Source organism: Pinus tabuliformis, chromosome J, assembly GCF_031772625.1.
Source record: "Pinus tabuliformis cultivar Carrire ecotype Pingquan chromosome J, CPIR1, whole genome shotgun sequence".
Taxonomy (NCBI): Eukaryota; Viridiplantae; Streptophyta; class Pinopsida; order Pinales; family Pinaceae; genus Pinus; species Pinus tabuliformis.
In genome coordinates, this window is record NC_142295.1 from 1,267,676,821 (window position 1) to 1,267,703,382 (window position 26,562).

At 40.4% G+C, this 26,562-nt stretch overlaps 1 protein-coding gene across 7 annotated transcripts in view; it reads left to right on the top strand.

Moving 5' to 3' along the window:
- Nucleotides 1–26,562, top strand: part of LOC149231870 (long chain acyl-CoA synthetase 9, chloroplastic-like) — a 298,899-nt gene that overhangs the window by 197,351 nt on the left and 74,986 nt on the right. For all 7 annotated transcript variants that reach the window (XM_089379304.1, XM_089379303.1, XM_089379301.1 and 4 more), the window contains exon 8: nt 21,824–21,941. In XM_089379304.1, the coding sequence (XP_089235430.1) occupies nt 21,824–21,941 (118 nt within the window). The remainder of the gene's footprint in view (nt 1–21,823; nt 21,942–26,562) is intronic.

The following is a 26,562-nucleotide window of genomic DNA, read 5'->3' on the forward strand; positions in this document are numbered from 1 at the left end:
ATGAAGAAGGGTGGAAAAACAGTGGTCGGGGTAACTCATATACCACGATTGCTCCCTCCTACACTCATATACCCAAGTGTGGGCTTCCCTTATTTTAGATACCCTTGTACTGTGGCATCTGGCTTGGAGCCTTTCGATTATACCCCACTCCATTCCATTATTATTTCACATACCACTTGCTATTTGATGGATCTACCATGGACATGTCACCCCTTAGAGGCTGAAACCACCTAATAGGGTCCTTGGTTAACCTTCTTCTTGAACTTGGAGACACTTGTACGTTCTGAAGTTCATTATGGAAGGGCATGCCACTACGAAGTGTCCATTTGGTTCCATGATTTGTATGCTCATTTACTCAATTGCACTAATGTTTTGTTGTCCTCGAAGGTGGGGGGATGCATTGGATCTTATTAGTGTTGCACGAAACGCCCCCCCAAGGATCCAAACCAGGAATCACGTCCCGTTGGGATCCGCGGTTCGGAAATTCGAAACCGTGGATCAGGCTGACGAAGACGGTCCTGGAAATTTGGAACCGTTCCAGCCCGATTCATGGTTTCGAATTTCCGAATGACGGATCCGAAGGGAGATGGGTTGTTCCACAGGGTTCTAATTTTGTATTTATTTTTTCTTTGACTTAAGTTGGTTTGGGGCTTCTAGGACACTCCAAAAGTGCTTCCTTGATGCTCCTTAGATGCTTCCTAGATGCTCCCTCATGGTAATGTAAAATACTTAAAGTAAAAGTGACATTCTCCTTTAGCTTTCATTTTCATCCTTTTACTTAAATTTTTAACATTACCATGAAATGACTTGGGATATCTGAGAGTGGTTCCACGCTCATCGGACTTCATATGGAAAAAATAGAATTTCACATCCTATTCAAAATTCAGCAGACTTAACAGTTTTCTGGAATTTAGGATCAATGGGATTCTGGCATTTCATGGATTATATTAAGTATGAGGATATGTGATTGGCATTTAATCAAGAGCACCAAGCCCTATATGTACCATAGTGTTGGTGGTGTTAATGTTGAACTACTTTGTCATGCCCTTAGTAAAAAATTACCTTTCAATCAAGTCAAAATCATCAATCAAGCATGTTAAGCTTTTTCTACCATGTTTTAAGGTTTGGATTACGCAGTTTGATCAAAATTGGGCAATGTTGACAAATATCCTAGACAATTGAGGTAGAGGCAAAGGCTAGACCAGTGATGCGGGGGAGCGCCCCCCCCCCCCTTCGAACCCGCTCCCGAAGCGCGCTCCGGGCGGGAGCGGCTCGGGAGCGGGTCGGGAGCGCGCTCCCCAAATCGCTCCCGGACGGGAGCGATTTTCGGGAGCGCGCTCCCGTAAAAAAATTTGCGCTCCCTGGTCTGTGAGGGAGCGCTTCAGGGAGCGATCGCTCCCTCGCTCCCGGAGCGCTTTTTAATGCCCGGGAGCGATCGGGGAGCGATCGCTCCCTGATCGCTCCCGGGCATTAAAAAGCGCTCCGGGAGCGAATTTTAAAAATTCGGGAGCGATTCGGCGGAAAAAAATTCCGCGGACCCGAAAAAAACAAAAAATTTAACTTATTTTTTTGGATTTATAAGCCCAATGGGCCAAAACAAAATCATTTCAATGAGATTGAGCTTGAGTTTGAGAGCAAAGGAGCAAGGAGCAAGAGCTGAGGAGCAAGGAGCCAGAGCTGAGGAGCGAGGAGCAAGTGCCAAGGAGCGAGGAGCAAGCTTGCAGAGGTAAGTAACTTAATCATTTAGTTAGTTTAGCTGGTTAGGTGGTTAGTTTGGTTAGTTTAATTTACCTGTTTGAGTTTAAAGATCATTAATTTAAATTAAATTAATAAATTAAATGAATTAATCCCAATAAACTAAATTAATTTGCAGATTCAAGACTCAAACCCTACAAACATCAAACACGATGGACCTGGGGATTTTTATTGGCATTTTCCTCTTCCTGGTCCCTTTTCTGGTTATTATGGTGGTGGAGAGTAGGAAACGGAGGGGGCCTGAAACTGAAGAGGTGGATGAAGAAGCCGGAGGAAGTCAAATAGGTGAAAACCCCAGTGAGGAGGATGTGGAGGAGGGTGAACATGAGGGTCAAAAAACTAAACAAGACCAAACTCCATTGTGGAAATATGTTCAGAGGCCTGAAGCAGGGAGAGGGGGTGGAACCACTAAATTTCATTGCCCCCATTGCAATTCTGATTTCACAGGCTCATACACCCGTTTGAGAAGACACCTTTGCGGGAAAAGGGCATGGGATGGAGAGAAACAAATAGGAATCAGAACTTGCGACAAGGTGTCAACAGAAGATAGAGCCAAATACATAAAGGAAGAGGAGGACGCCCAATACAAAGCAAAAAGATCAAGGGGTTTCTTTGAAAGCTCACAAAGAACTCCTTCAGCATCCTCCCAAGGCAGTGGATATGGACATGGAGGCTCAGGGTCATCATCTTTACGCCGTAGAACCATATCAGATTTCCTTGATGAGGGGTGTAGGAATGATGTGGATTCAAAAATTTACAGGTTCCTCTATGCAAATGGGATACCATTCAATGTTCTACGCTCACCTTATTGGCACGAAATGGTTTCTGCCATAAATGATGCCCCTAAAGGATACAAGAGCCCTGGGTATGACAAGGCAAGAACAGTTGGCCTTGATCATGAAAAAGCAAAAATATCACATTCTTTGAATAAAATGACAAGTTCTTGGACTGACAATGGGGTGTCCATTGTATCTGATGGATGGACAAATGTAAAAGGCAAGCCATTGATAAGTGTTCTCGCTGTGTCCCGAAGTGGTCCCATTTTTCTAGTTGCACATGATTACTCAGACAAGTTCAAGACCGCTATCAACATTGCAGAAGCATTGTTTGAAACAATTGAGCGTATTGGCCCATACAATGTCATCCAAGTCATCACTGATAATGCTCCTAATTGTAAGGCAGCGGGAGCAATTATTGAGGATAGATACCCGAACATATTTTGGTCTGGATGTTTGGTTCACACATTGAACCTTCTGTTGCATGATATTGTCAAAAACAAAAATGAACAATACCAATGGATTGGTGATTTGTACAAGAAAGGAAAAAAAATGATAAAATTTATTACAAATCATAGCAATACCCATGGCCTTTTCCGCAGTCACTCGAGATTGGAGTTGCTGAAGATTGCGAGGACTAGATTTGGTAGCTATTACCTCACCTTCAGGCGCCTTTTGAAGGTAAGAGAGGGTTTAGCTAGCATGGTATCAAGTCCAAATTGGCAGGTGTTAAAGGAAAGGGCTACAAATGTAGCTGACATTGCAGGTTTTGAAACGGTGGAGGAGGCCGCTCTTGATGGGCAGTTTTGGACAACTGTGAGACAGGTATTGGATTTCACCAAGCCAATTTATAACATGATTCGGTTTGCAGATACAGACAAACTAGTGATTGGTGAGGTGTATGAGCAAATGGATACCATGTTGGGGGAAATAAAAGACATTGTTAATAACAGAGATCCCGACTTGTACAATCTGATTCACGATTGTGTGTGTCAACGGTGGAAAAGGCTTAACCTTCCACTACATTGCTTGGCGTATATCCTTACGCCAAAATACTACTTAGATTCTTGGTTGGGCAAACCTGCAGCAGGGGGTGGTGTTAGGACCAAACCCCATTTAGATCGAGAGGTAACTAAAGGATATCTGGATGCATTAGAAAAGTTGGTGCCTGACAGGGAGGAATGTGCAGCTGTGCGCCTTGAAATAGGCAGATACTTCACTGGCAGTGGTTTGTATGGTAACTTCCATGCAATGGACGACAAAGATAAATTTGATTCTCTCACATGGTGGGAAACATATGGCGGCGACGGACTTTTGCGAAAATTGGCATTGAAAGTTCTTGCACAGGTTGTAAATTCTTCTTCTGCAGAGAGGTGTTGGAGCACCTACAGTTATATACATAATGTGAAAAGAAACAGGCTCAACGAAAACCGAGCAGAAAGCTTGGTTTATGTGCACTACAATTTGAGGTTGTTGAGCCATTACTGTGATCGGGCTAATGAAGATCCCACATATAAAATTTGGGACAATCACCCTGAGGACGACAATTTGGAAGATGGCATTGTACATATGGAAGAACTAGAAGATGAGCTTGTACGGGATGAAGCTGAAGCAGCTGCAGCAGCCATGCCACCTCCACCTCCACCATCCAGTTCTCGGGGCCCGAGTCTTGTTCCATTGCTGTCGCCACCTCCATCGACACCCTCGCGTGGAGGCTCTAGTTCTGGTCGTCGGTCTGGGCGGGAGACTCCTAGAAGACCGCCAAGACCTACTTATACTCCTGGAGACTCTCGTGGCAAGGGCCACTTGTAGATTTACAGTTTACTTGTCTTTTTTAGTTTCTATTAGACTTGTGACTTGTCACTTTAGTTTTCATAACTGTTCAGTGTTGAGTTTTGAGTCCTTGACTCTTGACTCTTGACTCTTTCATATCATTATGACATTATGATATTTTTTGTAAACATTATATCACTGGTGACTGTGACAATGAAAATTTGAAGTTTGAAGTTGGGCCTTGGCAATTATAACTCATTGGTAATGATTGTGAATTATGAATATGATGCTTTGTGAAAGACTAAAGTTGTTTCATTTCATCTCATTATTCATGTTTCATTTTATAAATTTTTAACATTTCATATCATGTTAACAGTTAGAAGTTAGGACTTAGAAATATCTTCGATATTACTTCTTGTAATGGTTAAACTTGGCTTACAAGTACAACTTGTTACTTTGGTGATCAATGATGATAAATGTTATTGAATTGAATGTTATTTTAATTTATTATTTTACTAAGGTTGATGACGATTATAATTTCTAGATGATTGATGTGATATGGTTCAATGATCAATTTATGTTTTTTTATGTTTTTTATGTCTATTTCATCATTCTACATGTTTTTGTTGACATATATGTATCAAAAATTAAAAAATATAAAAAATATATATATTTTTAAAAAATCGCTCCCCGATTCGCTCCCAAACCGGGAGCTTCTGAAAATGGTCGCTCCCGCTCCCGCTTCCGCTCCCGCTCCCCGCTCCCGCTCCCGCTCCCGCTCCCAAGTAACACTGGGCTAGACAAGAGGAGAAGAATCTAGATTCTAGATAGTTGATGCTCAAATATTTGATCATTAATGTACAATGGATACCATATCTATCTTGATTTATGTAAAAATATGCATCTTTCCATATCTTCTACAAATAATTTGGAATTTTGGATGTTTTTTTTAATATAAATGCAAAAAAATATAATATATATATATATATATATATATATGATCCAGGATGGATCTTGTTGAGTTTAGTCGAAGTTTGCTAGGTAATGTTTGAAGACCAAGATGGTCCCAGAAGCATCAATTCTCGACATGCTTGAAATTTTGTAGTCTCAGATGCTCCCGAAAATAGCGCCAAGATGAAGAGCTCGTCGCACTGAATCCGACAGTATCTTCGGTTTCGGAAAAGGCCTCTGGATGAAGGAGAAAACGCCCATTGAAGTTTTTCCTCCAAACAAGTTAAAAGTCAAAGTCAATGCAGTAAAATCAAAAGGTCAAATTTTGATGTTTTTATGATTGGTTGGTTTATTTTGACCAATATGGGAGTGCCACGTGGGCCAATGATTGGCTGCCACGTGGCCTCCTCCTGCCATATTAAAAGTTTGTTATGAGTTGCAGGGTCTCCAAGAGATTCGAACCCACAACCTTCAACATTTTTCCACAAAGCATTACCAACATGCCATACTATGGTTTACTTACAAGGTGGGCGCATTAATGTTATTAATGTGCTAAAAGGGATGGTGGTAATAGACATACTACAATTGTTATTAAAGTGGCGTATTCATACGCAGAGGTTATGGTAAGTTCAAACGATAAATATTATTACAACCACAAACTATGGAACAAAGGTTTGTAATATGTTTATATTAACGCTGCAATCATATCAAACAACAAATGATGGGCTCACACAGTGCAACTTAATGCTAGAGTCTGGATGTCGTGAGTCAGATGCCATCAAACTGCCGGAAGTAGGGTCTGATCATACGCAACAAATGCCAACAATATGTGCGATTGACACGTCATATGGCCACGAGACTGTGATAACTGTTGAATTTTCTAAGTCTATCTGCTAGAAAATTAATCTGTATTCTGCTGGTTTATTTCTTCTACTTGTAAATTTTGAACAAGTTATTTAAAACATATAAACAATGAAATAAACACAATACAGTCTCAACATCTACAGATCATCAGCTGAAAGAAAACAAACACACAAGTGACACTGTTATTTTTGGACAACTGTCCCCAAAAAACCCAATGCGGGAAAACCGGTGCAGCTATTCTGAGGGTTTATGATTATGCAATATTTCCTTGAGTACAACTGGGTGCCTAACTGGCTCACCCAACAGAGAAAAATACATGGCAGCAATACCTCTCTATTCGGAAACAAGTATTCAAAAAACTGTCTCGTGAAACCCTCTCCAGCGACTCTGAAGCTCTGCGCTGGCCCTCTGGCCTTTGCGTTAGCCCTCTGAGGCATTGCACAACCTTTGGGACCCTCTGCGTCACTCCAGCTGCTGTATGCGTGGATGATGCAGTTCCTCAAGCCTTCGCGTTGTCTCTTCTGGGCTCTGCGTGCCCTGCTCTGGCTACTGCTCTCGCTCTCTACTTCTGTGTTGGTCTCTTGGCACTGTCTCTGCCTCTCCGTCCAGTACTCATTGCCCCTTGTTGCTGATCACTAATTCGACTTTGCTTAACAACCCCGCTCTAGCAAATCGAATGACTGATCTCTCTGGTGTGTTCTCCAACTGACCCTCAAGCCTCCTCTTATACTTTTCCTGTTGATCCTTCAACGACCGAGATTAAATCTCTAATCAATGGCTAAGATTAGATTTGGCTTCATCCATGACTTGTGGAACCTTCTAACCCAATTTTATATTAATACCCATTAATATTTTATTTTTCCTAAGTTTAAACTTAGGAACTCCATTAAAATTATTAATTATTTTAATATCTCCCAAACTGGGTACAATCTGTCCAAATCATTTTCGGGTCTTGGAGATCTCATATGCTTTAGCCTCTCCACCAATTTTCATGGCTAGAGCACATCCGATGCTACCCCAAATCAACACTCCCTCTTAGCGAGGATTATGCTCTAGTAATACTCCACACTGAGCATCACTTTGATTATATGACACCGGTACTTGTGTTGATGCTAGGCCTCCTCACCTAACATCCTCTGCACTGCTGCATCCTGTACTGCTGCCTATGGCCCTGCCACTACCACTGTTGCATCCATACGGTAGCTCCCTTTGCATCTGCGCTCCTATTGGTCCTTTGTCCCAACACTGCATCTGCACTGAATTCCCCTCTCATCATGCTGCATCGTGCTACTGCTAACCGCTACTGCACTGCAACTCAGTTACTGAGAAGTAAATAACTGATCCACCCAACTTCTGACATCCCTGTCAGGCTAGAAACACTCCCAATGCTGAAGCTCCCTGTCTTGCTATGCTCCCTCTACTGACCTTTGCTCTGCTTCAACTACCTCCTGCATCTCGCATCGTTGCAACCCTCTCTGTTCCATCCTGCACTGTTGCAACACTCTTGTGCCTTTTGCACTGTTGCAACCTGCTAGCCTCGCACTGTCTGAGACTACTGCATTGTAGCACTCTCTGCCGCTTCATCCGCATTCGTTTCTATCGACATCCGCCAGTCCTGTTACTCTCTCTTCGGGGTTCTCGTAGCAAGGTATAATCCAAGAGGTTGGATACCTCAAGGATCCTGCCCCTCATTGCCTATAGTCTTCCTAACTACAACTTGATGTCTCCCCACCTCTTCTCTAGAGGTACATGAGCAATCATGGCACAATCGTCATCCTCCTCGACTTCCTTCTCCGTCTTCGTTGGCGCTGCCTTAGAGTCAGACGCCTCTCCCTTGTTCTTCTTCCTTAGACGCTGGTTCACATAATGACCCAGCTCTCCACAGTGGAAGCACTTGATCTTGGAGAGGTTCTTTTTCTTCCTCTTCTCCTACTTTCCTGCAGATGCCAAAGCTGCATCCTCTTCGTCTTCCTTCTTGATCCAAACTCCTTTGCTGCTACTGCCCGTCTTGCTCAACTGCCTGATCTCCTCTTGATGAAGAGCCACCCACAATTCTTCCCAATTTGGAAGATCCGCCCTGCCGAGTATGCTCTGGACAAATGTCTCCCACTCCTCAGAGACTGCGTTAAGTGCGGTCCTTACCATCATCTCTTCATCTGGCGTGGCTCCTATGGGAGTCCGTTGGTCGTGGATCTCCTTCAACCGACTGAGGAAGTGATCTATCTGCTACCCTTTCTGCATCTGGTATGACCGTAGCTAATTTTCAAGTAACATCTTCCTCTGCACGGAAGTATGCTGGTACAACGTCTTCAATGTGTCCCACATTTCCTTTGCCTTTTCCTTGTCGGCAATATGGTGGGCACATGATCCTTGACCCCATCAATGATGATGCATTTTTCCTTGGCCATTGCCTCCTCGTACTTCTCATTAGCTATCGGGTCAACTGGGATAGCGATTACTCTCAAGGCGAAGCCCTTGATGATGTCTATCTAGAATGGACAAGATCTTGGCCTTCTAGACCACAAAGTTGGACGCCCCGTCCAACTTGTCTTGATCTCCTAGCCCATTCACGACCATCTCTCTGCTCTTCTGTCGACTCCTCCGAGTCTCTCTACTTCCCCCTGGAAGTTCTCCTTTCAACTCCTGCTGAGTCTCTCTACTTCTCACTTGGAAGTTCTCTGCTGGGCTCCCTCTGAGTCTGATTTCCCTCCTGGAAATCCTTCTGCCAATCGTCAAGTTGCCCCTCTCCAATCATTTATGCACCTGCAACATTGGTCTGGATACTTTGGCTAGAAATCTGCCTCAGTAGCAACTCCCTCTACCTTGGTTTTGCCCTGTTAGGTACTGTTCTAACCACAGTACCTAACCAGCTTCGCTTTTGCGAACTTCCCACAACTTCCTATGTCCCAGCGACTGAAGGAATGAGCCTCTAGGCTCTGCGCAATCCCGACACTGGCAAAACCAACTCCCTCAACCACTACGTCAACCCTCCTAGTCTCTGCGTGGCTCTGCGTGAGCCGCTCTCTGCCCTCCTCAGCCTTTGCGTGGCTCTGCATGAGCTGCTGGCTGCCCTCCTCAGCCTTTGCGTTGGCCTCTCTCTGGCCTGGACTAATGATGTAGTCCCTCTGCGTCAACCCTTCCTCTGTCGCTTCTGCAAGGATCAACATTCTGTCACTCGGGACAGCTGATTCTGTTGCAAATGCTCTACTTAGCTGATGCCTTCAACATTCCTTTGATCTGCAATCAACCTTTGATACCATGGTGAATTTTCTAAGTCTATCCGTTAGAAAATTAATTTGTATTCTACTGGTTTATTTTTTCTACTTGTAAATTATGAACAAGTTATTTAAAACATATAAACAACGAAATAAACACAATACAGTCTCGACATCTACAGATCATCAACTGAAAGAAAACAAACACACAAGTGACACCGTTATTTTTGGACAAATGTCCCCGGAAAAACCCAATGTGAGAAAACCAATGCAACTATTCTAAGGGTTTATTATTATGCAGTATTTCCTTGAGTACAACTGGGTGCCTAACCAGCGCACCCGATAGAGAAAAATACACGGTAGCGATACCTCTCTATTCAGAAATAGGTATTTAGAAAACCTGTCCCACGAAATCCTCTCCGACTTTGAAGCTCTGTGCTGGCCCTTCTGGCCTCTGCGTCAGCGTCAAGCCTCTCTATGTTAGCCCTTTGAGGCACTATGCAACCTCTGAGACCCTCTGCGTCACTCTAGCTGCTCTCTACATGGATGACGCAGTCCCTCAAGCCTCTGCACTGTCTCTGTTGGGCTTTGCGTGGCCTGCTCTGGCTGCTGCTCTCGCTCTCTGCTTCTGCGCTGGTCTCTTGGCACTGTCTCTGCGTCTCTGTCTAGTACTCACTACCCCTCGCTGCTGACCATTGATTCGACTTTGCTTAGCAACCTCGCTTTAGCAAATCGTATGACTGATCACTCTGGTGTGTTCTCCAATTGACCCTCAAGCCTCCTCTTATACTTTTCTTGTTGGTCCTTCAACAACCGAGATTAAATCTCTAATCAATGACTAAGATTAGATTTGGCTTGATCCATGACTTTTGGAGCCTTCTAACCAGTTTTATATTAATACCCATTAATATTTTATGTTTCCTAAGTTTAGACTTAGGAACTCCATTAAAAATATTAATTATTTTAATATCTCCCAAACCGGGTACAATCTGTCCAAACCATTTCTGGGTCTTGGAGATCTCATGTGCTTTAGCCTCTCCACCAATTTTCATGGCTAGAGCACATCTGATTCTACCCCAATTGAACAACAACTCGGTGCGGAGGTCTAAGCGCATATGGCTCGAGCTGTTCATCATAACCACCAGAAGTATTGTTATGTGGCACGTTGGCGCAGAGGTGGCACCACAGTTGGCACAACACAGAATATCCACTCACGTGCCACGAGATGTGTGTATGTAGCATGTTAGCACCAAACCATAGGGTAGCAGGTATGGGTTAACGCAATCATTGGGAGTGTTGCTGTGTCATGAGAGGTGGCACCCAACGACGCATTGCGGTTATGAATTGGTTTTCAACGTGGCTGCGTTTGGTTACAATATATGCAAATATATAATCCACCAACTCTATGTATTAAATACTTTGGTTATCAATGCTTTTGGTCCAATCTTTTTAAACCTTATATGTTATATGGTTAGATCGTCCGAAAAACATATGCGCCCAAAACTATATTGTTAAAACAAATGCGCTAGGTGTATTATGAAAATTGCACCGAATGCAACAAACTCTAAAGATAGAGTATAATTAATGCTATTTCGATTTAATTCGAATAACCAATTTGTAATATTGTTAGAACATTTATTATATTGTTATAACAAAAACTCTAAACTTAGAGTTGTAAAATGTTATAAAAGGTGGTCAAATGCACCAATTCAAACACAAGCAACTCGAAGGCAAGACAAGCCATTTGAAGCCAGTTGAAGCCATTCCAAGGCCATTCCAAGCCTTTCGAAGCCATTCGAAGTCAGAGGCGAAGCCATTCGAAGTCAGTGGCAAGTGAAGCCCAAAGTGGTATTGAAGACTAGCTTTGTGAGCTAGAAGGAGTTAAGCAATTGCGCCATCAGAACGAGAAGGGAGTTGTGAGGAGCACAGCCCGAAGTTGATGGTGTGAGCCAGTTCTTGAGTCAAGTTAGTTTTTGGCTTTCTGAAGGCATACAGAAGCTGAATTGGGCACTTGAAGAGCCGAAACGAGGTTTTGGCACGCTCTAGACTCATCGGCAGAACTTGTTTGTCAGTTGTAGCAGCGAATTCTTCAGAAGACAATACATGAACTGTGTCTCTCCTAGTCAAGTTGAGACAGGTAATTGATTAATGTATTGTTGATGCTTGAATGCTCAATTTCAGTTGAGGTTTAGAGTCATTGCTAGGGACTCTATGTTTTGCTGTAGATGACACGTCGAGTGTAGATTGTCAAGTTATATTGCGAGAGTTCTTTGTAGGAGAGAATTTCCATACTGGGGAAATAGCCGCAATTGTAAACAACAATTTAATGTACCTCTTCTTTTCTACTGAAATATGAGCGACCTAGCCTTTTGAGCAGGGCTCGGAGACGTAGCCCAGGAGGGGTGAACTCCATCATCAACCTCGGTGTCATTCTTCTTGATGTTGCATGATTATATGTGTTGTGTCCTTTATGGTTAACTTGCACAGATGAATTAAGTCGTCCTAAAGACCCATTTAAAACTTGCCAAGTGTCAGAGAGTGATCTTCTTCCACAATTTTTAGATCAATATATATATATATATATATATATATATATATATATAGTAGATGCTTCTGAGATGCTTCGCTTCCTAGATTTTTGGGAAATGATGCTTTTGCGTCCCTGCTTCCAAAAAACGTCCATGCTTCGTCCTCGCTTCGTGCAACATTGGATCTTATACGGGATTGCAGGTGGGTCCTCATTTGGAGTTTGGTCTCGCTATATGGGGTCCAAGCCCTCTAGATGGGACATTGGCATTTGTAGGGGGAGCGTTGAGAGCCAGAGGTCTCCACCATAGCAGAGATCAAATTTCTATTCCATGAGATTCTTCAACTTCAGTGATGACTTGCTCATGTTCCACCAATTAGACGATGATGATGCACCTGGACCACCTTGCTTAGCCGTCTCCACTCCTGCACCACACACTTGGCAGTTGATCCAGGGCCCAGAGTGTCTCGTCGTGGGAAACAATGGGAGGGTTGCATTGTTCTTCTGGCCCTTATAGATGGGATATAGGCTTGTTCTACCCATTTGGAGACCCATGAGGATGTTTTGTGCCCTCATAGCCACTTGGGGGCACCACAGGTCATTTGCTTGGATATAAAGGGGCCACCCGCTTTATCACTATATTTGGAGCTCATTCATTCATCTTGGCACACATTGGACTCCACTAGGTCTCCTCAATGGCCCTTCATCCTATTGTATTTATTATTTTGCCATCTTGGGAGGCTTATTTTTGTATTATGGAGCTATTATGGCGGGCTTGTCACCAATGAATGTTATTTTGGGACATTATTTTATAAGTTGGGGCATTATTAGGCCATATTAGGCAAATTGAATCCCTTGGGTCCAATTTTTCTTGAAATATACAATATTCCTTTGGTGGAGGACTTTAAAAATTGACTATTTTAAGACCCACAAATTTTTCAATTTGGAGAATTTATTTTCCAAAGACAATTTAATTTGACTCTAATTAATTAATTTTTTGGCTTAGGATTAAATTTGATTTTGCCAGAAAAATTAATTAATTAACACGAGGGGATTTAATTATTTTTCCAACCCTCTAATATATAAGATTTTTCATTTACAAGACTCAAAAAGGGAATACACATTTGGCTTAGACCCTCAAAACACATAACCCATCTACGACACAATATGATCTAGTAAACCAAGTGATTTGAAATAAAATAATTAAGCCAATTAACTTAAATTATTCCCAAACCACTTTTACTTTAGATTCGACTAAAAACACTAGGACTCACCCAATAATTCGACAATAAATTTCACTCTAGCTTTGAGGTTTAAGTTGTAGGGAAAAAAGTCTTTTGATTAGCATGTCTAAAAACACAGGTAATCATCAAGGTTAAAAAAACTCCTAGGATGGAATTCATCATCAAATTATAGGCTTACCTAGGTTGTTACATAGACTCAAGGTCTTACTAAGATCATTTACATTACATAACTTGCAGAATGGGATAACCATGACACGTGGATGGCTTATATGTGATCCAATCTTTGTTGAAAAAGTTGGTACTTCCACTTGCCTGGAACTTTGACAATTTGAGTGCAACATCTAACTCCATAGGGGGACACGTTCCTTCCAAGAAGTAACATGAGAATCTCATAATCTTGCATCCAAGGAAACAAAAGTCCATCAAATAGATATCCATTCAACATCAAAATCATCATGCATATATATAACATATCGCTTGAATAGAAAATCTACTTTAACAAACAGAAATATAAAAGACATTATATAAATATGTTAAATAAAAGTATCTAATCAACATGAAATAAAAAAGAGTAGGGTTAGAGCCCAATGAAATATACGATGTTGTTAATTTAAGATAACAATGGTATGTTCTATGCTTTATAACAATTTACTTCAATGTTCCTTATCAGCGCAATGATAATTTCAAATTATTTCTAGTAGCAATCACATTAACTTAAACACATTGACAATAAATGCAGATAGAACATAAAAACATGTGCGGAAGACAAGCCAAGACAAGAGGACACAAGATGTGGTAGATGCCAGGGAAAAACCCCAATGTGGGGAAACCCTTTGATCAAATCTTGTCATTCTTCAATAGTTCAATAGAGAGAGAGCACAAATATCAAATTATCTTGCCCAAAACAGTCTTGTCAAATCAATAGTCAACTGCGGCCCTAGCTAGAAAGTCAACGATGGTCAGAGCAACTCCAAAACGTCCTCCAAGCAGCTCGGTTAACAATAGATAAATTCGACCTTCCAAGAGGGTCAAAGTCAGCCCAAAACAGATAGGTCAAACTAGTGAAAGGAGAGAGAAAACACAATTGTAATTTTTGCAGTCAAATTTGAAGTCAACACTGAATTCAACTTGGTCAACCTATCCCAATCACCTCGATTCTTGTGCCAATAAATGCATCCTCAAAAAAATGAACTTCCTGCCTCCAAAATGCAGTCAACGCTTGGTCAAGCAGCCTTGGTCGATGCTAGTCAACGCTGCCATGTAACCCTGAAATTTTTGGTCAGCAAAATAGTTTAGAAATTCGTCTTCCTTCCACACGTGCGAAGTTGAGAAGGTTGCCTCCACACTGTACGAACCAATCAAGAGAGGAGAGAGAGAGATATGTGATGAGATGAGTTATGTCCAAATGAGAGAGTGGTCACTCCTATTTATACACTTTGTTGAGGGTGAGGAGACACATCCGTTGGGCTTATGAGCCTACATTTGACTACGGCCGACCTTGACAATTTGTGCATGAGAGAGAATAAATTCAAAATTCCACTTTTGCTTGTCAGAATGAGATGATGTTTATATCAAAATTGGACCTCTCGAAAAGAGGAATCCAATGCAATAATCATCTCCATCTTTGGGTTGCTTCTCGGATGTGCCATGTTGAATTCTAAAAATGCTAGGACTGTGACTCATTCGAATATCGAGTTGCTCTCGGCCATCAGATGCATCAAACTTCTTCCTTTTTCTTTTCTTCTACCTTTTACTTTTCTTCCTGGTGGGCTGTGATGTCAATAATGAGACCACTGTAGATTTCTTGTCCTGATTCTGAGAATGCTTGGATGAAGGATTTGAAAAATCTGAAATATGCCCAATCTTATTCTGAATGTACTCTATCAAAGGTGATACATACATCTGATCTTCCTCAATTTCTTTTCCAACCTTGGCACTTCTAGCCAACCTGTATTGACTGGGGCAAGTAACCTTCTTACAACGAGATGATAATTGCTTTGGCAGATTGGGAGGATGGTGATCTGTCGAAGTCTCTTTGTTTCTTTCATTATCTGATCTATGCTGAAGTTCCTATACCTATATCTTTTCCATTATTTGTAACATATTTTGAAAAGTGGTCTTTTCAATTCTCATGGCATCCATTTGATTAAAGTGTTCAACCTTCATAGCACTGATTTCCTTGGCATGGTTTTCTTCCATGGTCAACAACTTATTCTGAAGATTTATCTGACTAGCTTCCATATCTCTTATTACTTTGTTATGATTTACTTGAATCGAACTCATTTCTTCTTTATGATTTGCTTCCATAGTGATCAAATGATTTTGCATGGTGGATATCTGATTAGAATGTTTATCCTTCATAACATTGATTTCCCTGGCATGATTCTCCTCCATTGCTTGTAACCTGTTTTCGAGGTCACTTATCTCCTTAACATGATCGGTAATTAATTTTGCTTGATTAAGCTCCATGTTCTTTAGTTCCTCAACATGTTGTTCTTCTATGGTTAATAACTTGTTTTGAAGGTTGACTTCCCTATCTTGCATAGAGCTCATTTCTTTCTTATGGTTTTTCTTTATGATGCTCAACTCTTCAACATGCTTTTTCTCAATAGCCATCCACCTGATGTGCAAAGATTTCATTTCCTTGGAGTGATCTGTTACCAATTTTTCTTGATTAAGCTCCATAGTTTTCATCAACTGAGCTTGACTGAACTGCATGTCTTTAAGCCTTTGAGTTAATTGCCTGATAAGATCCCCTTGATCACTTGTTCTTGCCTTTCCACTATCTTGGATTCTGATTGCAAAGGTACAAGTGGATTCATCATGAAAGTGGTCACAAGGCCTACAATATGGCATTTCTAGATCATTATCATGCTGCAATTTATTCTCTTGATACCTTTATACAATATTTGGGTTCTTCATATGACCATTTCATCCTTTTGCTTAGCACTAGAGGCACATGGTGAGCCCCTTTGACTTTCATATTCATCTTTAAAACCATCGATGATGTCTAGTAAATAATCAAGGGAGTCATCTGAAAACTTGCAAAACCAATCTCTAGCATCATCTTTCAAAGACAGGACAAAAAGTCACATCTTGATGTCTTTATGATCATAACATGAAGATCTACAACACATTATCTTGATAGCCTAATTGGTCTAATTGAGCCATAAATGTAGAAATTTCTGTTTTCCCACCCCGGTTTTCAGTTTCTCCTTATTTCTCCCATGTAGTTAAATGCCCATTCCCATAACCATACATTTAACAGACTGAAAAAATAAATATTGCTGAAAACACAAATTCTGGAAATTTTTCAGAATGCTGGAAATTGCAGAATTAAAAATCAGCAATCAAAAACAGCTATTAAAACACATTAAAACACTGATATTTTTGGTCAACTTGACCCTGGAAAAACCCCCTACAACTCTTGGGGAAAACCAGTTTGAGAGCTCTTCTTTATTTCTGAAAATTGCCTTTTTACAGTGAGAATTATTCAGCAAAAAATCAGCAAGCAAATTTACAACTTATCTCCTTTCCCGTGCCTCACAGCAATCTGGAAATTACAGCAAACAGGACAGCAATAAATGCTGTACGACCTCTGTTTTGTGTGCAGAAAAATCAGCAAACTGCTCCTCGATGTTTGTGCAAAAATCTGCCTTTCACTATGTGCTGAATCAGCTGTACAAATCTGCTCAACTGTTGCCTTGGAATGTGTGCCAAGCTGCTGTCTCCTTCTCCTTCCTGCTCAGAAATCTCTCTTGCTCTCTTGCTCTCTTTCTCCCAATCTGCTCATGAAAGAATGAATGACCTTTTCCTCCTTTAATATAACTCCAAGTGACTTTTGGGTGATCCAAGTGACTTTTGGGTGATCTCTAAATCCAATGGCTGAAATAGATTTAGATCAATGGTTGAGATTAAATGCTCATTTAAATCTCACTTTCTATTTTTTAATTCACCCCACTTTAATAAAGACCCACTTAGTCATTTATTTCCAAAGTCACTTTTCCTTTCTAATTTTTCATTGACTTTATAAAAGTCACTTTAAAATTAGACTTAATAACTTTATCACTTAAAGTCACTTTTAAATTAGATTTAACTTTATAAAATTATAAAGTCACTTTAGGAGAAAAATTAAATTCTTTTGGACACTTTTCCCTAGGCCAAAGATCAAAGCCTAAGGGAACCACCTGTCCTCCGGTACCAAATTTCAACAATAAATAATAAAGTAATGTGCGGCAATAACATTCCTTGGTGAGAAGCCCACCAAGATAGTTCAAAATAGTTACCTCTCAAGAGGGTAAAATATTAAACATGATGAGTCGTTGGGCCATTGAGAGGTCCTAGTGGAGTCCAAGGTGTGCTAATGTGTGAGAATAAACTCCAAACATAGTGAAAAAGGGGTTGGCCCCTTGATATCCAAGCATGTCACATGTGGTGTCCCCAAGTGGGTTTGGGGGCACAATGACATCCTCATGGATCTCCAAGTGGATCGATAATGCCTGTAAACCATCTATAAGGGCTAGGATGATGACATACACCCTCCCTTTGTCTCCTGCGATGAGACATCCTCATCTGGACCCTGGAACATCTGCCAAGTGTATGGTGCAATGTGAAGTCGACTGGGCATGGTGATCCAGGTGCATCATCCTCATCCAAAAAGGTGGAGCACGAGCAATCACTAAATGGTACTAGAGATCCATGAAGTGCTCTCTGTTATAGTGGAGGTCCATGGCTCTCTACGCTCACCCTACAAGTGCCAATGTGAGCCTTTGGACTCTAGAGGGCTTGGGCCCCATATCGGGAGACCAAACTCCAAATGGATACTCACCTGCAACCTTGCATAAGATCCAATGCGTCCCTTTGCCCTCCCATACAACAAATCTTTAGAATAATCAAGTAAAGAGTTTACAAATCATGGCATCAAATGGACACTTCATAATGGCATGCCCTTCCATAGTGGGCTTTGGCATGTACATGTGTCTCCAAACTTAATAAGGGGGTTAACCGAGGACACTATTAGGTGGTTTCAACCTTAAAAAGGGGTGACATGTCCATGGTGCATCCATCAAGGGGTAGGTGGCATGTGATATAATGATGGAACATAGTGGGGATCAAGGGAAAGGCTCCAAGCCACATGCCATGGTACAAGAGTAGCTATAATAGGGGAAGCCCTTACTTGTGTATATGAGTGTAGGAGGGAGAAATCGTGGTACATGAATTACCCGACCTTTTTTTTCCACCCTTCTTCATATGCCTTTTTCCTTTAATTGATTTTTCTTCATAACTGCTTGGGGCTCCAGGGAATGAAAACATGATGTGTATGATATATTAGTAAACACCCCTTTTAAGTTGGGACAATTCATTGCCCACTAGGAGTTGGGACAATCATGGGTTCCTTAATGATGGAGGGCGCTCATCTAGGGCCCATAGGAATTAGGGTGATGGTCATGGATAAACAATTAGAGCTCATGTTTGGATTTTTCCCACGTGCTAAATTTGTATGTCTTGACCATCTTTTGCATTTTATGGTACAATTTCCTGTTGAGAGTGGTCAAATATGCTTTTCTTTTTCTTTTTAGTTGCATCAACCTCCAGGGCATTGTTCCAGGCTCGACCCAAAGTGTGGACAAGGTGAGGGGAAGGCTAACCTTTTGTGGACCTAATAGATAAATGTGGACTCGTATGGGAAAAGTGATAGATGGGGTTAAAATGATCCGAGGGGAGTGATGTATATGGTGGCGGGAAGCAGGACCACGCAACCAAAATTTGGATTACCCATGTAGTGTCAACCATAGAGTTAATAGCCAATAAAGGAGGTCCCACGAGACTAGGCTACAAGGCTAACCACCAAATCGGGCAGAGGAAACAAGAGTACAAACCTAGCGCACTCTTTCTGCCAAATCCCTCCACCAATCCATGCCCAAAATTGTCCATGAAATGTAAACAAAAATACTCAATTACATAATGATAAGTCATACCTTTGGGGTTGAGAGGCCCACCTTGAAACATAAGATCATAACAGTTGGGCGAGGGAGCACATCGCTGGCTCAGGTGGCAGAGAAGATGGCACGTCGAGCTATCTGGGGGCTGCTGGGTGTCGACTGAGGCCCATCTAGGAGAAAAAATTTCACCTATGATGCCACCACCCACGAATGGTGGGTAACATCGACCCAATGGACAAATGTGGACCCAGATGGGCAATATAATGAGCGGAGGGGAGTGATGTATATGGTGTAGGGGAGCGGGACCATGCAACCAAAATTGGAGTTTCCTATGTAGTGCCTCCCTTAAAGCTAGTAGCCAATAAAGAAGATCCCACAGGACTAGGATACATGGTTAACCATCCAATTGGACAGAGGAGACAAAAGTACAAACCAAACCCACTCTATTTGCTCAATTCCCCCACTAATCCATACCCAAAAGTGTCCATGATAAGTAAACAAAATTACCCAACCACACAATGAAAAACGATATCTTTGGGTTTGGAAGGCCCACCTTCAAACATACGATCATGACAGATAGGGTAGGGGCATATGGCTGGCTCAGGTGGCAGAGATAGTGGCACATCGAGTTATTTGGTGGCTGCAGGGGCTGTTGGCTGTCGACTGCTGACCATATAGGAGATTTTTTTTCTCCTGTGGATACTACCCATAGGTGGTGGGTAACATGACCTAACGATTAAACACACTATGCAAACAAACAAGCACATCAATGGTAATCGAGATTAGAGTGGAGAAATCCTGAATGGGGTGGAAAACTCCGTTGTGAACCTGTCATTGCGTACTATGTTACATAGCACTGCATTTAATATGTGAGAGCTGTCATTTGAATCCTCATTTAGAGAGGATACAACGAGACATAGTCACTGCCAAAGATGTAACTCCCTCACATTAGTATCACACGTCAACTTGTCCTCACAATATTTATACGTTATCTTTGATAGTTATATACATTATAAATTGTAGATTACAAGCAAAAGGGCTTTATACCATGTCTTTTCTGGATAAATCACCTAGAAATTTTAAGGTCGACGCATTTCAAACCACTTACTGTGGTTGCTAATGTTGTTGGACATTTGGTTACTTTTGTGCTAGTAAGTTCAGGGTTAAAACTGACTTGGGCACAAGTCTATGCTAATAATTTAAATAGGTATGCCATCCATGATTTTGGGAAGCATCCCTTGGGTTTTCTTGGAAAAAAATATTGTGGACTGTTACAAAAATTATTCGTGTCCTTAAATGAAATCATTGTTTAACATTCTAATGATGGTCATGCTCCGCAAATCCTTTTGGCAAAAATTGCATTTGAGTTTCTTCTTTGACTTGCTGTAGAATTTTATTATAGTAGTTTAGCTATAAAAAGCCTTTAGGACTACTACACCAAAATGCTTCTGTATAAGAAGTTACTGGTAAGGGGCTACTACCAATGTCCGTGAATCTTTTCCAAATCCCTCCTAGCATTTTCTTTTACGGAAATGGTGTTTCCTTCATGAGATTCATTCCTTAGATCAAGCATCGGTGATCCTTACTATGTATTCCTTGGGGAAAAGGTTAATGGACAAGTGATTGAACTATTTCTTTTTACTAATGTAGAATGATGACACCCTTTTGATTGCAAATTTTGTTCAAAAGTGAGCTAAATAATGCAATTTTTCTGCTGAAAAAATGGAAAGTTTTAAGGGTGTGTGAATGCAGCCAATGGAGTGTTGGAATTTAATGGTAACCTTCATCCGAATTTCCACGGCCAATGATCGAGAGGCTTTTATGCCAAAAAAAGGAAAGTTTTAAGGGTGCTACTGTGAATGCAACCAGTGGAATGTTGGAATCTAATGGTGGTCCTCATCCAAGTTTCCTTGGCCTCTGATCACGAGGCTTTTATACAAATTGTTAATGTGTGAAGGGAATAAAGTGGGAAGATTGAACAAACTTTGAATGATCTAGCTAAGGAGACAATACAAGGCTTGCATTGTCCAAATCTTTGAATGTACAGGCATACGAGGTTATCTCATCTATACTATGTAAAAGGATATCTTGGTTGTGTACCCATATTGTCTTAGTAGTGAATTGTTTTTAGTTTCCTACATTTTGTTACTTTTTCTGAAATTTACAAATATAGAAGAATTACACACAGACACATTCCTCGTTTCGTGAAGTTTTGAAAAAGCCATTTTCACTACTCATATTTCAAAAATTCATACCCATTACTTCATACTAGGTGTCATAGCTTGAAGCATATTGCCTTTTTCAATTTTTTTGGGGGGCTTATTAGAGGTTATCAAATGCATTTATTCTTTTTATTTGCTCCCTGAGTTAAGCTAAAAGGCAATGGAGTATTATATTACGTTTTGATTTTTAATGAGAAACAAACGATGATTGATGTAAAGTCTCTACAACGTGTTTGACTACAAAGATAAGGCATAGATAATAAAAGTGCTGTGTTATTGTTTGGGTCATTTTCGTTTAATTCATACTTACGAACATTGCTCATTTTCCCTATGACTAATATAAGCATACTGTGTATGATTAATGTCCAAATATTTCAGCAAATACATCCGCATTTTTCCGCATGACTAGTATAAGCATACTGTGTAGGATTAATGTCCAAATATTTCAGTAAATTGCTCTGCATTTTCAGCTCACATGGTTGAGAATTTTTCTGAATAGTAGTATTTACTCATTCGGGGAGAATGTAACTGAAGGCTAATTTCTTCTTATTTAGGGCACCGATTTTGCAAGGATATGGTCTTACAGAAACATGTGCTGGAGCAACATTTTCAGAGTGGGATGATTCAACTGTTGGTCGTGTTGGTCCTCCACTTCCTAATTGCTATGTTAAGGTATGATGACATGGGGGATGCATAAATAACATCACTTGAAAACTTGTAAGATAAAATATTTTTGGAATTGAAATCAATCACTAGTCTATGTGCCCACACACATATATCAGGCTGATTGAGTTGGTCAATTGAGGGAAAGAATCCCTTTTGGTACTATACCTGAATGAATGTTCCATTTTGATATTTCCTTATAAGTAATGCATACTTTTTAAGTTCATTCAAGATTACTGATATGTTTTTCTTCCTTCTATTTATTGATATGTTTATTTGTAATCATGTGTACAAACATGCAAATGTCTATACACAAGTGTATAGGCGTACACACAAAAACGCATACAAACATTTTCCCACAGGCACACAAAAAGACGATTGCACAATCATCCATCTTTGAAACCAATATACAACTATACCTATTTGATGCTAGGAGAATTATATATATATATATATATATATATATAGAGAGAGAGAGAGAGAGAGAGAGCACAACTACAACAAAACTTTGAACTGAAGTGTGTAGTCACTAGTCTATTTCTCAACAAACACTTGAGAAAATCAAATAGAAACTTGAAAGGGTTCACAAACATTTTTACATGTTGGTCCAATAGATTGGGCAACAACTGATCTCGAAATTTTCATTGTTTTGAGAGGTGCATTCTACAATCAAGTATGAGGGCGATGTGTAATTCTTTCCATGCTCAAGTTTGAGTTGACAAAAAAAAAACTACGATGGGTATAATAAAAAACAAACATGATTATATATATTTGATTAGTTTTAATTAAAAGCATTATAAAACATCAATAATCTCACTCTAACTTAACCCAGGATGAAAACGATGTAAAAATATTTCACTCACACTCTGAGCCATAAATAAAATATTTCGATGTCAGTGATAAGTAACATAATTTTATATCATTTTATCCCAGAGATAGAGGAATTAAAAGTAAAAAATATCTTATATTTTCAATTTTGAGTGAGGAAGTTGTATAATTCTTATATTTTTTAAAAATATTTCAATATAGAACTTAAATAAATTATTTCAATATTCATATTAACTAATATATTTCAATATCAACTCCATATACAGAGAAAAATACTTAATGTTGACCATAACAAAATATTCAATGTCCAAAGAAAAAGGTAATTGATTTGCAGTTCCAAATTGTTGCCACCTAATCCGCATCTTGGGTTACATGGAAGAATTTTCAATCCACTAAGTGTGGCCTTGGGGGCAAGTTTCAAATTGAGTTGCCGTCACTCAATCTTGACTCCTCCATTTAGGCTAATTCCTATTGAAGCCAAGGGGGGTAGTCTCTGAAAAATAACTAAGTCTGATTACACTATATCAAATAAGAAATTATTCTAGGAGTTAATTTGGTTACACAAGAGTACATTGACCAACAACATATGATTGACAAACATATAATCAAATGAAAAAAATAAATAACAAGATAGACCACTGCCAAAAGTAAATGCTTGTGTTTGAAAAGAAACTTGGGTAATGTAATCATGGCTCAATGAAATATGTTGTTGAAATGTTTTGGAGAGTTCTCTTGGTAAATTCTAGTAAGTTGAGTTCACTTGAAATTATTAGTGAGTGCAAAATGGAGAGGCGGGTATGTGACTCGTGTGATTGTAGGAAAATGAAGCTAGTCTAATATTTGTTTCCTCTTTCACTTTTATCCTTCGAATGAGATTGAAAAGGTTGCTCGGAGTTCCAATGGGAAGAAGCTTAGCTTCAATGAGTATTCCCTTGGTTTCACAAGTCAACAGTTTCTTTCCCAAACTTACGATAAAGGTTAAGAGGTTTTCCCTAGTTAAACTATCCATCCAACACAAGTCCTCTCTGAATTGTGAAAATTTCAAACACAAAACTCTACTGCAGTCACTGATTTATTTCTCCTACTTATTTTCCACAATAAGTTATTTACAGAATCTTTCAGTAAACATCAAAGTAAATTCTACTGCAGTTGTCACATAATAACATAGAGAAAAGAACAGAGAAATACAAGCACAAGAATCAATCACATCAACACAATTATTTTTGGACAATCGTCCCCGGAAAAACCCAATGCGGGAAAATCGGTGCAGTAGATGAGGGTTTATTTATTATTCTTCAACAACAATCTCTTTACAAGGAATGATTTTGCAGCACATAGAGAAACCTAAAAGAAAACACTTGAGATAATTTTCGTCCTCCCTTTGGAGAAATTCTGACCAATGTGGAAAAATTCGAAGTCGGGATTAATTCGGCAAGGGTCCAAAAGTTGAAAAACTCGGCAAAGTCGGGAGTTTTTCGAAAAAGTCGGCAAAAAGTCGGCAAAATTAAAAAAACACAAAATTATTCATTTTTTAAAATTTTTTTTTAACATCTAGAGTATCCACAACATCAAATAAATGCATTTCCACATAAACATGTAAAAAAAGCTAATATATAATATGTATATGAAGTCTAGTGCTGCATCACATATCAAAATAGTGAATCCACTCCTGAATTTTGAGTCATGTCTGAGTTTCAACTCTCAAGAGTCAAAATATCAACAAAAAATATAATAAATGTACATCATGAGTCATCTAAAAGTCATCAAGTAATCACTAATCAGTCACTGAGATCCTCTTCCCCTTTTACGGGAATAGGGAATGGCTTTGCCTTTTCCTCTAGAGGAAGAAGACCCTGCCCCTAGGGATACAAAAGGAAATGGACTCAATCGTCCTCTAGAAGCTGATGGAAGAGGTGGCCTTTGTGCTACGCTGCCGCTGCTGCTGCCCACCCTAGATGGTGTCACCTCCTCCTCAGCATCCTCATCCAGCTCTGCTACTGCCTCCTGACCCTGATGTTGCTCCGCCTCCTCCTCCTCTATCTCTAGCTCTCCCTCCTCTGCAACTGCTACATCCTCTAGATCCACACCTAACCAATCCGGGATCGTGTCCAAGATTGGCCTCTCAGTCTCGACTCTCCATGCAGCGGTGGTATCAATATTGTCCAATGAGATGGCTTCCACATCAGTAGGTTTCTGAAGCTGTCTCACCCACAATCGAAGATTGTAGTAGACGTATACCATGTCATTGAGGCGTTGGGATTCCAATCTGTATTAGGGTCATAGATTGTAAATTAGTACTTAGAAAATTTAAATATTAAAATTAATCAAATGAATTCAAAAAATTTAATTTGAAATCTTTTTAGTTTTTACCTGTTGCGCTTTTTGGAGTGTATTTTGTCAAATACACTCCAGTTGCACTCACACCCAGAGGAACTGCATGTTTGGCTGAGCACTCGAATGGCAAGCTTTTGGAGATGGGGTACTCTGGCACCATAGCTTGTCCACCAAGCATCTACAAGTTAAAAGAAAAATGAGAAACATAAAAAAAACATTGAAATTCTAAACTTGAAAATTTGAAACAAACTGAAACTTACCTGGCATTTTGGTCGTCCTATTCTTAATAGCCATGTCAAAACCAAATGTGCCACCTCCCATCCTATAGACCTCCATTTCTTTAGAAATCTCCTCACGTTCTTGCTCAGATGACACCATCCTCTCGACACAAGTGAAGAATCCATCCATCACCTCGGCATCAAATCTGAAACCACAAGCATAAGAAAATGCAGGGTTGAGGTAGACACCTGCAGCATGAATGGGGCGATGGAGGGTATTGTTCCATCGCTGATCAATCACTCCCCATATGACCTGTTGTTTCTCTAACCCCTCGTCTCCCTTATCTGCATAATAAGCACGGATGGCTTCTTTGGCCCTATCCATGGCGTCATACAAGTAGCCCATTGCGGGCTTCTCTCCATCAACCAACCGAAGAACCTTTACCAAAGGTTCTGAAATGGCACACACCTCCTCTACTCCTGCCCAAAAGCTCTGATCATATGAAACTAGTCTGCATATGCCCTCTCCCTCCGGTTTGCGGCTAATAGATAAAGAACGCCAATCCGCTGAGAGAAACATGCTCTTCACCTCCCACATAGAATTCAACAGAGACTGAAGAGATATGAAAGAAGTGGCAAATCGTGTAATGGCAGGCCGCACCAACTCTTTGTTGTTGGTGAATTTTCTCATCAAGCTAAGCACAGATGAATGATTATAAATAAATTTTGTTATGCTCTTGGATGATTCAACAATATCCCTCACAGTAGGAATTTTATCTATATCCTCCAACATCAAGTCAATGCAATGAGCAGCACAAGGTGTCCAAAACAAGTTAGGATACCTCTCCATAAGCATCTTGCCAGCTGCAACATAATTTGCAGCGTTGTTCGTTATGACTTGGACAACATTGCTTGGGCCTACTTCCTGAATGAAGAGGTCCAACAACTCACATAATAAACGTGCATCTTTAATGTGGTCAGATGCATCAACAGATTTCATAAACATTGTCCCCTTGGGACAACTAACCAAGAAGTTAAGAAGGGTCCTACCCTTCTGGTCAGTCCAACCATCTGACATGACTGTGCATCCAGTGTGCTCCCATGATGCCCTAAACTCTGCCAATCTAGCAGTGCACTCAGTCTTTTCATCTTGAAGAAGAGGCCCTCTCAACTCTGCAAAGGTGGGGGCTTTGTACCCCGGGCCAACGACAGCAACAACATCAAACATAGGCTGGTAGAATGGGTTTGTC